This window comes from Cucumis sativus, chromosome 7, assembly GCF_000004075.3.
Source record: "Cucumis sativus cultivar 9930 chromosome 7, Cucumber_9930_V3, whole genome shotgun sequence".
Lineage (NCBI taxonomy): Eukaryota > Viridiplantae > Streptophyta > Magnoliopsida > Cucurbitales > Cucurbitaceae > Cucumis > Cucumis sativus.
Genome location: NC_026661.2, coordinates 17610846 through 17626529, shown reverse-complemented (window position 1 = coordinate 17626529; position 15684 = coordinate 17610846). Strand labels below are relative to the sequence as shown.

The following is a 15684-nucleotide window of genomic DNA, read 5'->3' as shown; positions in this document are numbered from 1 at the left end:
GTTTTTAAATATTTTCTTTTACCAAATTTGAGTTAAAATTTGTTTTTCAAAACATGCTTAAATAATAGATAATTTCGATTAGGATCATATATAATTTTTATATTTATTATTAAATTAAAATTGGTGTGAGTTTTAGAAGAAGGTTAGTTGGGAAAAAATGATTAGGGGTGATTGATGAAAAGAGCTTTGTTTTTGTTATTTTAGGTAGCCCACTAAAATTTCTCTTTTATGAAGTGGTTGTTGGCCGTTTAACTACCGCATAGGGTGGCGGACTCCGTCGTTCATTAGAATGGAGTGAGCCTTTGCATCAAAATTAAAGCCCAATTGACATATGGATTAGATTAAGAAAATTTGGTTGGATTGAGTTTACACTGTAGGAGGTAATGAAATAGGTATGGTTCATAAAACTATTATATTATGATAATTAGGTTTGAATTATCATTATTATAGACGTTTTAGAATACAATAAAATTAGCTTCTTATTTACATATATAATAAAAAAAATTATTTTCTACCTGCTAAATTTCAATATAGATTTATTGCAATCTATCTTTTAAAGTAAAATTTTCTTCTATTCGTAAGTATTTTCAATTTCGTTATCTAAAACAATTTTTCTTATTCTCGTTAGTTTGTGAAATTGTTGTCATTCAAACCAACAAAATATATCCAATTTAAATTATTGAAGCAAGCAAATTTTCTTATTTTCATTTATAATAAAATTTTAAATATTAAATAAGTTTAATAAAATTTTAACATTTTTTTTTTGCCAAATAAATCTTTAACTTTTTATATGGTACCGTTTTTAAAATGGGCATTTTAAAAATTTGATCAAAAAGTTCAATATTATAATAATTTAAATGTTGGAAATGTAACAATAAACAACATGGTATATAAAGAAAAAAAAATACTCATTTAAGCTTTATGATTTATTCTTTTTTTTTAATTTACCACTACATACTCATTTATTTATTTTAACAAAAAAAACGAGTTCTCACTTAGGCAAATTAAAAATTTATAGTTTCTTAAAGCGAATACTCTGTGTTTTTAAATTTTTAGGATACTACATGTTGATTTTAAGCAACATCAATGTGAAGTCAAAGCTTCATGTTGAAGGAATTTGTACAAAAAGATTAGAGACAATTATGTTGAAAATTTTATTTCACAACCAAGTACAAATTGTTTTGGAAATTATTTTAAATTACAAAATTGTTGAAATCTTTTCCAAATACATAATCAAAGTATTATTCTTTTCTATTTTTGAGAGACTACATTGATCAATATTGAAAATGGTCTAATGGACTAACGTAGATAAACTAGATTATTGTTTCTTTCGTTTTGAAAGCAAATCCAATACAAACGTTTTTGCTCTAAAAAATATTTCTCGCTCACCTTTCAGGCTCTTTAATGTTTATGAGAAAAAAAAACCTTTAAATGTGATTTTTCTAAGCTCTTCTTGATATTGATTGTATCTTTATCTGAAAGAATTTCTAAATTTGTCAAAAGTTTAAAAAGTTTAGAATTTTTTTTTTCGAGAAATTATAAAAAGTAGTAAATTTGACAAAATATTTACAACATATAATAAAATATTTAAATTCTATAAATAATAAATACGGATAGACACTCATAAACATAATTCAACCATAAACAAAATATTGATAGACACTCATAAACATAAATAATAAATACTGATAGACACTCATAAACAAAATATTTACAACATATAATAAAATCTTTTAACGATTCAAACTTTGAGTGAGCTTGAGATGAGAAAAAAAAAGAACTTACTCTCAAAGTTGTTGTCGGTGCTATTAAATTAGGAAGCATCACTCAACATAATTCAACCGGTATAAAATATAACTTAACTAAAAAGTTCGAAATTCAAATCTATACACTGCCATCGTGCTATTTTTCAAAATTATTCTGATTTTCATAGAGATGTGTAGGGAATAAGGCAAACCTAAAATTTAAAATTAAAAAGTAAAAGGTGTGAAAATGTGGGTTAAGATGCACTTTTGTTATGCAATTTAAACCCAAATTAGAATAAAGAGTATGCAAATTTTGATATCATATATGTATGGAATCAATGAAAATTTAATGAGAACTATAACACAAACACACACCATTTAATTAAGGTGTACAAACAATTTATAACCCTAAAAAAGATAATAATTTTTTTAAAAAAATCACTTTGTTTATCAGTGATTGATAAAACTATTTTCTGTATTCATTCATTCCTCCAAGCATATAAAATCAAGGAGAAATCTAAACCTTGCAACTTTGAATCCTTAATCTGTTGTTGACAATATGAAGAAGAAGATGAAGAAGATGAGGAAGAAGAATTTAAGAGAGATGATGATGATGATGATGATGATTGGGTATGGCTTCCACTACTCTTGTGTGTTTGAAACATGAACACAGCACTACTGAGAGCACCAGAATTCCCAAACAACCAATTATGCACATCCCACATCACCTCTACTGGAATTCCATCCACCACAATCCTATCATTTCCTCTAAATTTCCATTTCAACCTCTTGATCTGCATCGCCGTTTTGCTATCAATTCGTATCACCAGACTCGGTTCCTTCAAACCCCCACTTGTATCACATTCAATCGATACATTATGTGTTTCCCCTCTCTCGCTGAATTGCGCCTTCGCTGAGTACAATTTCTTCCCGAATACATGTTCTCTCCTCGCCACAAACACCGCCGCTGCGGTGGAAACAGCCGCCGTTTTCTTTGAAGCTTCGGATGGTGAATCGCCGATGAAGAATATGAGTTCTCGATTGAATACTACAGCCACGAAGAATCCTTCCTCTGGTTCTGGTCCACAGCCGAATTTTGCGTTTGTTAAGTCCCAATGTATCTCCATTTTGGTGGAATGGACGTCGAAAATCTTAGAACCTTTCTTCTTGGAGAACAGCCATGGCTTGATATCGAGTTTACAGAGGGATTGATTTGTGGAATTTTGGATCTGAAGAGAGAGGGCTTGTCCCATCAAATGCTTGGTCCATGTTAAGACGATGAAGCTTAATTGGCTGTGTAATCTGCACTGGTAGACGCAGGTGACTAAGTTTTGAGCGGCTTTGGTGATACTGGAAGAAGAAGAAGATGAGGAGGAGGAGGAGGAGGAATCTGCAATTTGAACACCATTTTCGCCGAAACAAGAAGGAAAATCCTTCATAGTAACAAGAGAGATAACAAAATTAGAATTGAATTGTTAAGAATGTAGTTGTGGGTTTGATGAAGTTGAGAAAGGGGGGAATTGGTTGAAGATTAGGATATGGGTTTCTTGGGAAAGATTGAGAGAGAGAGAGAGAGGGATTTATTTATATGAAGTGAAAGGGAAATGGGAGCAAAAAGGAATTGGGATTTTTCCCGAATTTTACCCCTTTTGTTTTTTCTCTTCTAAAGCTCCAAAGTCATTCTCTCAATGCACTCCCGATGTACCCCCACTTTTATGAATGAATATACCTACTCTGCTCCTTGATGCTATTCCCATTTTCAATACCTCTTGATACTACTGCTCTATCTCCAATTTTGGGAAACCCAACTAAGGCTTTCCAGCTTCAATCTTTTGCTCACGACCTACTTGGCTGCCATTTCCAAAAATTTGAATACTCCCCAACTTAGCTTCAATACCATCCTCCATGCCTCAACTTCCCACTTCAATTTCATTCCCTTTTTTCCTTTTTTACAAACCAAACCTTAACTATTTCATCCAAAACTAACAATAAAAATATTCTTATTATGGTATTTTAAAAACTTTTAAAAGTTTAAAAATATATTTCACACAAATTACAAAATCTATAATCTAAATGTAAATGGATATTAGTTAAATAAACTTAAGATATATTAGCAGAACATAAACTTATATATATATATAGATATATGTTAAGAGAATAACTAATGGAATGATTATGAACATTCTTTGACTGACATCAACATATGGAATTTAAAAGTTTTTTCATATGTATTTTCTTTAATCATTTATAGCTCTCAAAAATAACATCAACTATATAGAATTTAAACTCATAAAATATCTTGGAATTTATTTATTTTTTGAAGAGAAAAGTTAGGAAATAGTTAAACAGAGCTATCAAAGTTAATTGAACCAAAATAAAATGCTATTGAAGTGAATAAAGTTGACTCAAATGGACAAAATCAATCAATACCAAACCAATCAATCAACCATCTAAATTTTTTTGTTTTCAATTTTCGAATTTATAAATTCAATTAATTCACACTTTTTTAATTCTATCAACACACATTGTTTAATATATTTATCAAATTTATTTTATCCTTCTTAGTCAAGGATTCAATTTTTTTCGATAAATAAAAATATTACAAATTGAAAAACTTTTAAGTAAGTTTTTGTTTTTGTTTTTGGCATAATTCTAAAAGAGAAAAAGAAGAGCTTATCATTTTCCCACCCTTTGAAGTTTTAATAATCTGTCATTAGATGTAATGATTTCTATTGTTTCCCAGTTAAGGTAAAAGAAAAAAAAAGCATAATAATTACAATCAAAACATAGAAAAAGATTACGACTTTTTGTCCATTTTCTTAAATTTTCTTTTTAGTTTTGACAACTAAAATCGTAAAACGTAAAACGTAAACAATATAATGTAAAACGTAATAAATAGACACAACTATTCACTTAAATAATGTAAAATGTCATTCCATAAATTAAAAATGTTTTTAAATTTTTTCTATATATTTACAAATCTAAAAGTATATATTTCACGTGCACGGCACAAATTATCAATTAGTACACATCTTGCTTGAGAAAACTATCTAAAACACGATTCAAACATGTTCTCGACAATAGATGACCAACTCTTAGCATCAATTGATTATATCTATCCATACGAGTGAGAGAAAGAAATTAAATAAAACGAAGTATTCTCACTCTAGAAATTGAACATAAGCCTTAAACATCAACATTAAATTTTGAAGACATAGTGACCTCTTTTCTCTCCATCTAACACTCTCCATTGGGCCATATCTTTCAAATCCTTTTCCCTTGTTCAACCAATTCAATTAATTTAACGTGGTTCAATTAGTACACATAATTAAAGAAAAATAGCTTTTACCCCTAAACCTTCTATTCAAACCTAATAATTATTCCTACTATTTATCAACAACACATCTAATTTTATCTTTTAAATATTAATTCGGTACATAAAATATGATACTAGTTTATAATTTCGTGTGTTGTGGCAATTAAGTTTTAATATATTATCTATTTTCACGTTAATATGTATCTATTGTGAGGAATGAAAACCACTTTAGATTTTTTTTTAGAAAAAAGATTAGACTCTAAAATACTATTATCCCTTTTTTGGCCATAATTTTTTTTAAGAACTATTTTCAACCATAAATTTTTATTCTAATTAAACGATTAATTTGGTGATCTATCTAATTTTGATTTCTTTTATCTTTTAGTTATTAATTGGGTTGGCAGATATTTATAGAAAATGACCCTAAATAAATTATATATATAAATAAATATATGGAAAAAGAGTTGGTCTTTTAAGTTTTATTATTTAGAAAATAAAATAAAATAAATAAAAACTGGAAAACTAGAAAATAGAAATCCATTTTGAAATTTGAATAATCATTTATTTATTTTTGGGATTTTCCTCATCAAACCCAATCAATTTTGGAGACTGTTGTTGTATATTTAATTAAACATCTCTCGTAAAGTTACAAACACTCTTGAAATTCAAGAAAGTCTTCCATCATTCACATATTCATGAACATCCCTCCTTTATTCTTTAAATTCAAGGAACCCTCTCTTTCTCAAATTAAATAAAATAAAAGCCCTTCTCAATTAATAAATAAAGAAAATTATAAATACATATTTAATTAAGCTATTTAGAATGAAAAAACTTGTGTAATCCCGTCTCACGAATTACTAAAATTTTAATTTCAATTGTGTTCGTACTTCTTCCATTCACAATTATTTAGTATAGTATCAAGTGATATTTTGTTTGTATATATTGTTATTATTTTATAAAGATATTAAATTACAATAAAGAGAATTACATTTAATAATCTAAAGTCAAAACACAGACAAAAATCAAAAATGGAAGAACTAAGAATTTAAGATTTAACTTAGAAACGATCATATTGCACTCCACACAACTTAAAGAAAAAGTCGTCCCCAAGGAAAAAAGCTACCGTATGTACTTCTCTCATCAAAATCTACCTCCTATCACATTTCGAACAACAAACAAAAATGTGACATTGCACAATTGACTAACTTTACTTAGCTAGTAAGAACATATATACACGAGGTATAAGTTTCATTAGGAGTACAACAATCACATTCTCTTTAAAATATAATAAACAACAACAAATAATACACTGAAATTATTTTTACTTTAATTTTGGGTCCACAATAATCCTAAATAGTGCTATTGTGACAAAAGAAAGAAAAGAGAGCATGAACATATGTAGGTATATATGAAGACATAATCTTACTATACTACAATTAAATATAATTCTTTTTTTACAAAATGAATACAACGACAACAAATACCAGTTACATATATCAATCAACTACCAAAACAAATCAAATTTAAAGATATGAATGAAAGATTGTAATTGAACAAATTTTGAACGGAAATCATAACGAACATATGAAAATTATTATCGACCCAACCAACAAAAACTACAAATTAATTGAAGGGTTTGAAAGTTGCAATGGGGTTTGCCCCAGCCTATACACAGTTCCCCCAACCCCATAATATTTGTTTTCATACACACAAACAGCTCATACCACATGTGGGTTTGCCATGTGAATGAAAGCTCCAACTCCTCTCTCTCATTTCAAACATAACATGTGACATTCAATTCATCTTCAAGGGATGGCCTCTCTCTGCTTAAATAATAATAATAATATCTCATACATCTATTTTTATGTTTCTTTTTTGCATTTTCCATTACCTTTTCTGGCAATCAACAACTTGGGTTTGGGTCAATTCCATGCATATCTCTAATGTGTGAAGTCAAGTTAATTAAATGTTATGTTATGTTTTTTCTTTTGTCATATTTTCTTTGTTTCATTTTGATTCCTTTTACTAATGTTTTTGGGTCAAACTAAATTAATTTCATTACTCTTTGGAAGATATATGATTTTGATGATGATCTTGTGCTTTTCCTCTTTTCCTGTTTTTTTTTCCCTATCCCCTCATGTTTTGTTTTATTGAGAGAATTTTCTTCTTTTTCTCTTGTTTAGTGTTTTTGCTTTTTGGTAATATGATCAAAATAGAAGAATTTATCTTCTGTGTTTATAACAAGTGGATGAAAGTTGATTGGATAATGGAAAAGGGTTTGATTTGAGATTTATTCCCACTTGAATCAAAGGATAAATTTGAAATTTTAATTTAATTCCCACTCCCACTTATATATATATATATTACCTAATCCAAAAGTATGTTAAAAAGGATCACTTACCTGTGGTTATGGCGTGTCTATTTTTAAAGTAAAAAAAAATATCACTTTTGAAAAGTTGAAATTAAAAGGTCTACAATCTCACAAAAGTGAGTATATTTTTACCATTATTTAAATTAAAAAATTAATTTGTGTCATTGTTGTAGGTAAAAGCTTTGAGTATTTAGATGATAATGTGATGCGTCTCAACCATGATATGTGGAATAATCAACAATGTTCATCCTAGCTCAAATAACTTAACACGTTTGAATGAGAATATATAGTGTTTAATACGACAAGTTGTTTTATACTCATCTTTAGAATTGCAAGACTTGAGAAGTACCTACAAATCTCAACAATAATGCAATATTCTAAATCATGTGATACAAGTTGAACAAACTTATCTAATATATGAGAATTATGGTTGGTTTTTAAGATAAAACAACATATAGCAAACAAACATATATATAAACCGACGATACGATGAAAAATACGTTATTAATACTCATTTTAAATATGGCGTTCTGTTGTAACAATACAAAGAGTTTGATATGTTGGACAACAAATAACCCTTTAGAACACTTTCATACTAAACAAGTCAAGTCAAAGGAGGGCACATATTCTTAATTAGCTTCTAGAATTAATATTGAATTGTGTATTATGTATCATACAGGTATTTTAGTTATGATAAAAAGTAATGCCATTATGATATGTCCTCTCACTTTTAAAAGTAGTGGATGAATATTGTTGTGGTACCTAATAATTCTTTACCATATAGTTTTGCCAACTCACTTAAGCATCTAAGAATTTTATAGGCTTTGTTCAAGCTTTTTTTCTTCTTCCAATTTTATTCTTTTACATGATAATGTCATTTATAAGTTTTATCATTGTCCTGCTTCTTTTACATGGTATTGCAATTAAAGTGTGAGATGAAAAAATTGATTGTTAGTATAAAAAAAGTACATTTATTTAAACTTAATTTAAAATTTTCACATAATTTCACCGTAAAATTAAATAAATTATTGTGAATATATATTTTTTTTACCGTCCAAAATTTTCATTTTCACTCCATTTCAGATAAAAGATATTCTTAAACTTTATATTATTTTGTAATTATAAAGTAGTGTGAATGTTTTTCCTTCTTTACACAAACACCCTAACTCATCTACTTTTATGAAATCTATTTAGTTATTTATTGAATTTTCAAATATCTTGTTTAACTTTCAAATTTCAATTTCAATTTGAATATATTGTATTTTACTATGATTCATACTTGAAAATTCTTCATTCCTTTGACTGATTATGGCTTAACTATACATATATAATATATAAAAATACTTAAATTAGAATCCTTGCCGTTCACCAGAATTTCTTCCATTATTACAATTAATGGCTTCTAGATTTCACATTACGGTGTGTTTTCGTCGATGAATAAATGATCATTTATGATTTATCTGAAAAAGAAAAAGTATCTATTTTTTTTTCTATAAATATAATGGGCCAGTAGTGGCTAATTTAAAGGCCCAATTATTAGTTAGAATTAGGCTGTTGAGTCCAAATCGTAGTGGTTAATGGGCTAAACAAGCCCATTTAATTAGTTGGGGAATATACATAGATATGTTGCCAGGATTTGGGTTTTGTTTGAATTTTTATAGCTATAATAATAAATAAATAAATAAACCTAATTTTTATAGCTACAACCTCCTTTTCCTCCTCCCGCCATCAACCGCCGAACATTGTTGTTCCCATGCCCAAACTGCCGTCGTCGTGGATCGTAGCTCCCTGCAACGAACGTTTCTCCAACCCTTCCTCCAGTTATATTTCGGTGGCTAACCCTCGCTCCTACAAGTCCCTTCTTTCTCTCTAATATTACAATGCGGCGGAAGAAGACATATTACCGCCCCATCCTCCACTTCCCTTGCCTTATCCTTCGACTGCTCCGTTGATTTCTCTCGCTTACACACACCCAGTTTTGTCCCGCCTGGTGAGGATTTAAATTTAACCCGCCGGTTTGGTCTGCTTGGAAAATTAGTTCGGTTCGGTTCTCTCTCTTTCTTTGATAGGTTTAAATATCGTGTTTGTTTTTTGGACTTAAACTTAATTAATTTAGCTAATTAAAAGCATTTAAAAAATATAATATAATTTGTAGAAATTCATATTCATCCTGATATTTCTTTTCTCTCTTCAAAACATTGTATTCATTTCCCTCTCTTCCTCCATCTAAGCTTCGAGCCTTTGCGGTTCATACGCATAATAGATGATAATACTACTTATCCGTCATTCATCATCTTATTTCACTGCTCATTCTTTTCTATTATACTTCTCCTCGCACTGGTAAGCTTAAAGTTTTCAACTCTTTTATTTCATTAATTTCTGCTTCATTGATTCTCCCAATTTCTAGTTTCGGCCTCTGCCCCTCCTTTCATTTATTGGTTAAATTTACAATTTTATTCACTTTTTTTCACCATTTACAGCTTACCCTTTTCTTCATTTCAGAGTTAAAGTCTCCCAAAGAGTTTTTGAATTCCTGTGGTGGTCTGGTTTCTCTGTTTTGGAACAATCCTGTTTTTTATGTCACTTCTCATTATTGGGTTTCTGGAGTCATAACGAAGGAGGTGATCTTCTACCTCTTCTCTCGAGACTGTTTAGAATTAGTCGAAAGCTTCCTATTACCATGAAAAGTATTGCAACTATGTGAATGTTTGCTGTTTCCAGTAATGAACTTTCTCTTACCTTACAATAGAGTGTTTTTTTTTTTTTTTTTTTTTTTACCTTTATTTGCTTTTTCAGTTTTACAAGTTAAATGAATGGTTTGTGGGTTCAGGAAAGGTTATTGATGTGGTAAACACGTTTGTTTGGCTTTTTATCTATTTTAGCATTGATATGTGTTCCTTGAAGTGTATGAGGTATCTATCAAGAAAGCTTTTATAAATTAGAAACATCACTACATTTCAATTCTGAATTTTTGGGCTTAAGCAATCTGTTGTCGAGAAGCATTTGTTGGAGAGTATATCTGATTTAGGTCTTTTAAGAATGGTGTTTTTTCTTTTTACCCACTTCAAATAGCTTTGATCTATCCTGTCGCCCACGTTACTTGATAGACACGATCATGCATCGTTTCTAACAAGGATTTTGTATGATTGCGTTGGTACAGGTAAAGTTGTTCTTTGTAATAGAACCCTAAAACACCATTAGTTGCTCACATGTCATTGTTTTTTCTGTACTTGAGCTTCAAAGTATTGATATTTTTCCTCTTTGAATGATGTTTGCAGAATTTGGTTTTGTTGTAGGAGGAATTCTTTTTGTTTGAATTGATGGACCGAAACTTCATCGCTATGAGAATTCATGGTTCACCTCTTCAGTTTCAAAATCTGTTGATATCAAGTTGGTTACACAGTTCGCCTCAATTCTCCAACAAGTTTCAAAATACCACTAGATTTTTGTTCTTTCCCATTCGACGGAGTAGTTTCAAGGTACAACTAGATCCCAGGTGTCCTTCCGACTCTATTGGAATTTCAATGTCAAAAGGCCAATTTGGTTGTGAATTTAAAAATGTGGTTCATAATTTCCCATATAGATTTAACTTTGAACACCAAAAGACTGAAGATGCTAAGGGAAATCAAGTATGCTGGAGTAGCAAGAAGAAGTTGAAATATTATTCGAGTATGTTGCGTGAATGTGCATCAAAACGATCTTTGGGTGTTGCTAAAGCCATTCATGGGCTTATTGTGAAGGATGTAATTAATCCAGATTCCCATTTGTGGGTTTCGTTGGTGAATGTATATGCAAAGTGCAGGTACTCTGCATACGCTCGATTAGTGCTTGCTAAAATGCCTGATCGTGATGTTGTTTCTTGGACGGCATTAATTCAAGGCCTTGTAGCAGAAGGGTTTGCTAATGATAGTATTTATTTATTTCAGGAGATGCAAAATGAAGGAATCATGCCCAACGAGTTCACTCTAGCTACTGGATTAAAAGCATGTTCTTTATGCATGGCTTTAGATCTTGGAAAGCAGATGCATGCCCAAGCTTTTAAGCTAGGATTGTTACTAGATTTGTTTGTTGGATCTGCACTTGTTGACCTTTATGCTAAGTGCGGAGAGATTGAACTTGCATCTAAAATGTTTATTGGTATGCCTGAGCAAAATGATGTGACATGGAATGTTCTACTCAATGGTTATGCTCAAAGGGGTGATGTAACTGGAGTCTTGAAATTATTTTGTAGTATGATGGAATTAGATGTGAAGTGTAACGAGTTCACTTTAACTACTGTTCTCAAGGGTTGTGCAAATTCCAAAAATTTAAAACAAGGGCAGGTAATCCATTCCTTGATTATCAAATGTGGGTACGAAGGCAATGAATTCATAGGTTGTGGATTGGTAGATATGTACTCAAAATGCGGGCTTGCAATTGATGCAATAGGAGTATTTAAGACGATTAAAAAGCCTGATATAGTGGTTTGGAGTGCCCTGATTACATGCCTTGATCAGCAAGGACAAAGTGAGGAATCAATTAAGTTATTTCACTTAATGCGGTTGGGTGATACACTACCAAATCAGTATACTATTTGCAGCCTTCTAAGTGCTGCTACAAATACGGGAAACTTGCAATATGGCCAAAGCATCCATGCTTGTGTTTGGAAATATGGATTTGAAACTGATGTAGCAGTCAGCAATGCATTGGTCACGATGTACATGAAAAATGGATGTGTGCATGACGGTACGAAGTTGTATGAGTCAATGGTTGACCGAGATTTGATTTCATGGAATGCATATTTATCGGGTCTTCATGATTGCGGAATGTATGATCGTCCGCTTACTATCTTTTATCACATGTTAGAGGAAGGTTTTATTCCGAACATGTATACTTTTATTAGTATTTTAGGATCATGTTCTTGTCTTTTTGATGTGCACTATGGGAGGCAAGTACATGCACATATAATTAAAAACCAGCTGGACGATAATAATTTTGTTTGTACAGCTCTGATTGACATGTATGCCAAATGTATGTACTTGGAAGATGCTGATGTAGCTTTCAATAGGTTGAGTGTTAGGGATCTTTTTACTTGGACGGTTATCATTACTAATTATGCACAGACAAACCAGGGGGAAAAGGCTCTTAATTATTTCAGACAAATGCAACAAGAAGGTGTAAAGCCAAACGAGTTCACACTCGCTGGCTGTTTGAGTGGTTGCTCTTCTTTGGCTTCTCTAGAAGGTGGACAGCAACTTCATTCTATGGTTTTCAAGAGTGGACACGTAAGTGATATGTTTGTTGGTAGTGCCCTTGTTGACATGTATGCGAAATGTGGTTGTATGGAAGAAGCTGAAGCGTTATTTGAAGCTTTGATTAGGCGAGATACAATCGCATGGAACACCATTATATGTGGATATGCACAAAATGGGCAAGGCAATAAAGCTCTCACGGCCTTTAGGATGATGTTAGATGAAGGCATATCGCCGGATGGGGTCACCTTTACAGGCATTCTTTCTGCATGCAGTCACCAAGGATTAGTTGAAGAGGGAAAAGAACATTTTAACTCTATGTACAGAGACTTTGGTATTTCTCCTACCGTAGATCATTGCGCTTGTATGGTTGATATTCTAGGCCGAGTGGGAAAATTTGATGAGCTTGAAGATTTCATTCAGAAAATGCAACTATCACAAAATGCACTTATTTGGGAGACTGTCCTTGGAGCAAGCAAAATGCACAACAATTTAGTACTGGGGGAGAAAGCTGCAAACAAACTCTTTGAGCTTCAACCGGAGGAGGAGTCAAGTTATATATTACTCTCAAATATTTTTGCGACAGAAGGAAGGTGGGATGATGTCAAAAGAGTTCGGAGTTTGATGTCTAGTAAAGGAGTTAAAAAGGAACCAGGGTGTAGTTGGGTTGAAGCAAATGGACAAGTTCACACATTTGTGTCTCATGATTATTCACATCCGCAAATTCAGGAAATACATCTAAAGCTAGATGAGCTTGATAGAGAGTTGGCATCTATACAATATGTGCCTAAAACTGAATACGTGCTTCATAATGTTGGAGAAACAGAAAAAAAGGAAAACCTTCGATTTCACAGTGAAAGACTGGCCCTTGGTTTTGCACTTATAAGTACTAGCTCAGAGAAAAAAATTCGTATTTTTAAAAATTTACGTATTTGTAGAGATTGCCATGATGTCATGAAGCATATATCAAGTATCACCAATCAAGAAATAGTTGTTCGTGATGTTCGTAGATTCCACCATTTCAAGAATGGTGCTTGCTCGTGTAATGATTTTTGGTGATGTGGCTTCCTATAGATTTTTTTGTTAGATTTAGTGGCCTTGGCCCAAAGATTTAACCTAATATTCTTTTTTTTCCTTGTAGTCTATTTATTTCCCCCCTTGTATAATTTATTAACATAATAAAATAATAAGAGAGATTTGCACCGTGGTTTTTCTCCTTCAACTAGGATTTCCACGTAAAACTTGTGTTTGTTCTTTGAAAAAATAGTTTTAATACTGAGGAAGGTTGTTCAACCCATCACAGTTTCTGCACTTAAGTAACTTGGTTTCTTTTAAGGGTGATGTCTATCCAGGTATATTTTTTGTGAGCTCATTTTTCTCCTACTATTTGCATTTGAATCCTCATCCACAGTCTTGTGAATCATTAAATAAATTATTTGTTACAATGATCACTTAATGTACAGTAAGTTAATGATAGCTGAAACTCAAATTCCTCCTCCATTTATGGAAAAATTTACTTAACCAGTTGTTTCATATTGTATGCTTTGGCAGGTTTTTACAGTGAAACAAGTTCAGAGTACAACTTGGCTCTTTCGTTGAGGTACTACTTTTGATTTTTTTTTTGTCAACCATTGATAGTAGAAGCATGGTGGTTTCTATGGGCAAGGTCGAATGATTCTGTTGTCTGCTCAAAACAATTCAATATAATTGTACCTGAACACATTCAATGAGTGAAATGATTTGATTGAGTAGAAATTATATGCAACTATGTAAACAATAATTTCATATTTCATCTAGGTCAAGTTAAATTGAATTGCAACAATGAATTTTTGTGCATTTCTTAAATTTTCTGATAAAGTAGACATCTTAATATGTATATGATCAAGTAAACATTTTTTACTCTCGTTATTTTTTTTACTCTACTTGTAAAGTGAATGATATCTGGACTGCAACATGTCTTAAATTCAATGGGGTATAGTTTTGTACTTGATATTGTTTATGATCCTTATAAAGTAAGTATGATTAAAAGTTATTGTTAATGAAATTGACATGCATGGTAGCTGGGTTAGATTAGTTTCACTTGTTTTGTGCTATGCGTGAGTTCCTCTTGAACTATGCATGGTTCTCTGAAGAACATATAAACTATGTATTTTTCGATCTATTTGTTGACGCTTAAACCATTGATTTTTCACCTTTTCAACTGTCAACTTCTTTATCTTGGAAAGTGCATGTTACTAACCTCTCTGGACATTTGAAGTTAGAGAGTGCACATAACAATAGAGCTTCATGCTTTCAAGTGGAAGCTTAATAAAGTTGATCTTTTTTTTTTCTGTATAATCATAGAATCATTTGTAGTTTTCTAGAGCTTCGTTCTCTTTTTTATTTTAATTCAAACAACTGCTTTGTGCTTTCTAGAGTTTAATTCTCCTCTCTTTGCACTTCTGGTGAAAATATTTGCTCTTAACTCTCTATCACTTTTGTGAGAGACAAATCTGCTACTGGCAACAGTAAAAAATGGTTCTGTCATGTCAACTCTAGAGGTCATTTTGTCCTCCGTTCTTCATTTGGTAGTTGGAGATCTTGTTAGAAACCAAGGTAGTTATCGGATGCCTTTACCCATATTGGTTAGAATAAGATGACCCACATGGTACTTAAGTGTCCCGACTCTCCCACCCCAATAACTGGCTTTGGGCTGTGGTTCCCCAAGGTGCTTAAGTACCTAATAATGGTATTTGTTGACATTTTGGAGTGGAACCGATGAAGTAGCCGCAAGGATATCAGTTTTCTAGGGATGGGTATTGTTAGGAACCAAGGTAGTTATGGGATGCCTTTCTCCCACATTGGTTAATAGCTAGCTTTTAGGGTATGGTTTTTCAAGGTGCTTAAGAACCGAACAGGTTTACACCATCATAACAAGGATGGAACTTACAGAGACATTTGCTTACACTGAAATTGTGCAGCCAACACTATAATCTACTTGATAGGGCTAATAGAGAAAAGGTTGCAGAATGTGATTAATTT

The 15684-nt window shown here is 31.5% G+C and overlaps 2 protein-coding genes across 10 annotated transcripts; one reads left to right on the top strand and one right to left on the bottom strand.

Annotated features, from left to right (window-relative positions):
• Nucleotides 1-2046: 2046 nt before the first annotated feature.
• On the bottom strand, nucleotides 2047-3795 carry LOC101203661. Its single transcript, XM_004146930.3, has one exon. It carries the CDS (start codon nucleotides 3182-3184, stop codon nucleotides 2225-2227), a length of 960 nt encoding a protein of 319 aa, XP_004146978.2. The 5' UTR covers nucleotides 3185-3795; the 3' UTR covers nucleotides 2047-2224.
• A 5329-nt stretch (nucleotides 3796-9124) lies between these two features.
• Nucleotides 9125-13904, top strand: LOC101209713 (pentatricopeptide repeat-containing protein At2g03880, mitochondrial). 9 transcript variants are annotated; one of them, XM_011660997.2, is made up of 3 exons: nucleotides 9125-9422; nucleotides 9935-10053; nucleotides 10729-13904. In XM_011660997.2, the coding sequence occupies exon 3, from the start codon at nucleotides 10753-10755 to the stop codon at nucleotides 13720-13722; it is 2970 nt and encodes a 989-aa protein (XP_011659299.1). In that variant the 5' UTR covers nucleotides 9125-9422; nucleotides 9935-10053; nucleotides 10729-10752; the 3' UTR covers nucleotides 13723-13904. The 9 variants fall into 9 exon arrangements, with proteins under 9 accessions (XP_011659299.1, XP_011659298.1, XP_031745037.1 ...); XM_011660996.2 differs by having other exon boundaries at nucleotides 10711-13904; XM_031889177.1 differs by having other exon boundaries at nucleotides 9935-10076; nucleotides 10727-13904.
• Nucleotides 13905-15684: the final 1780 nt, after the last annotated feature.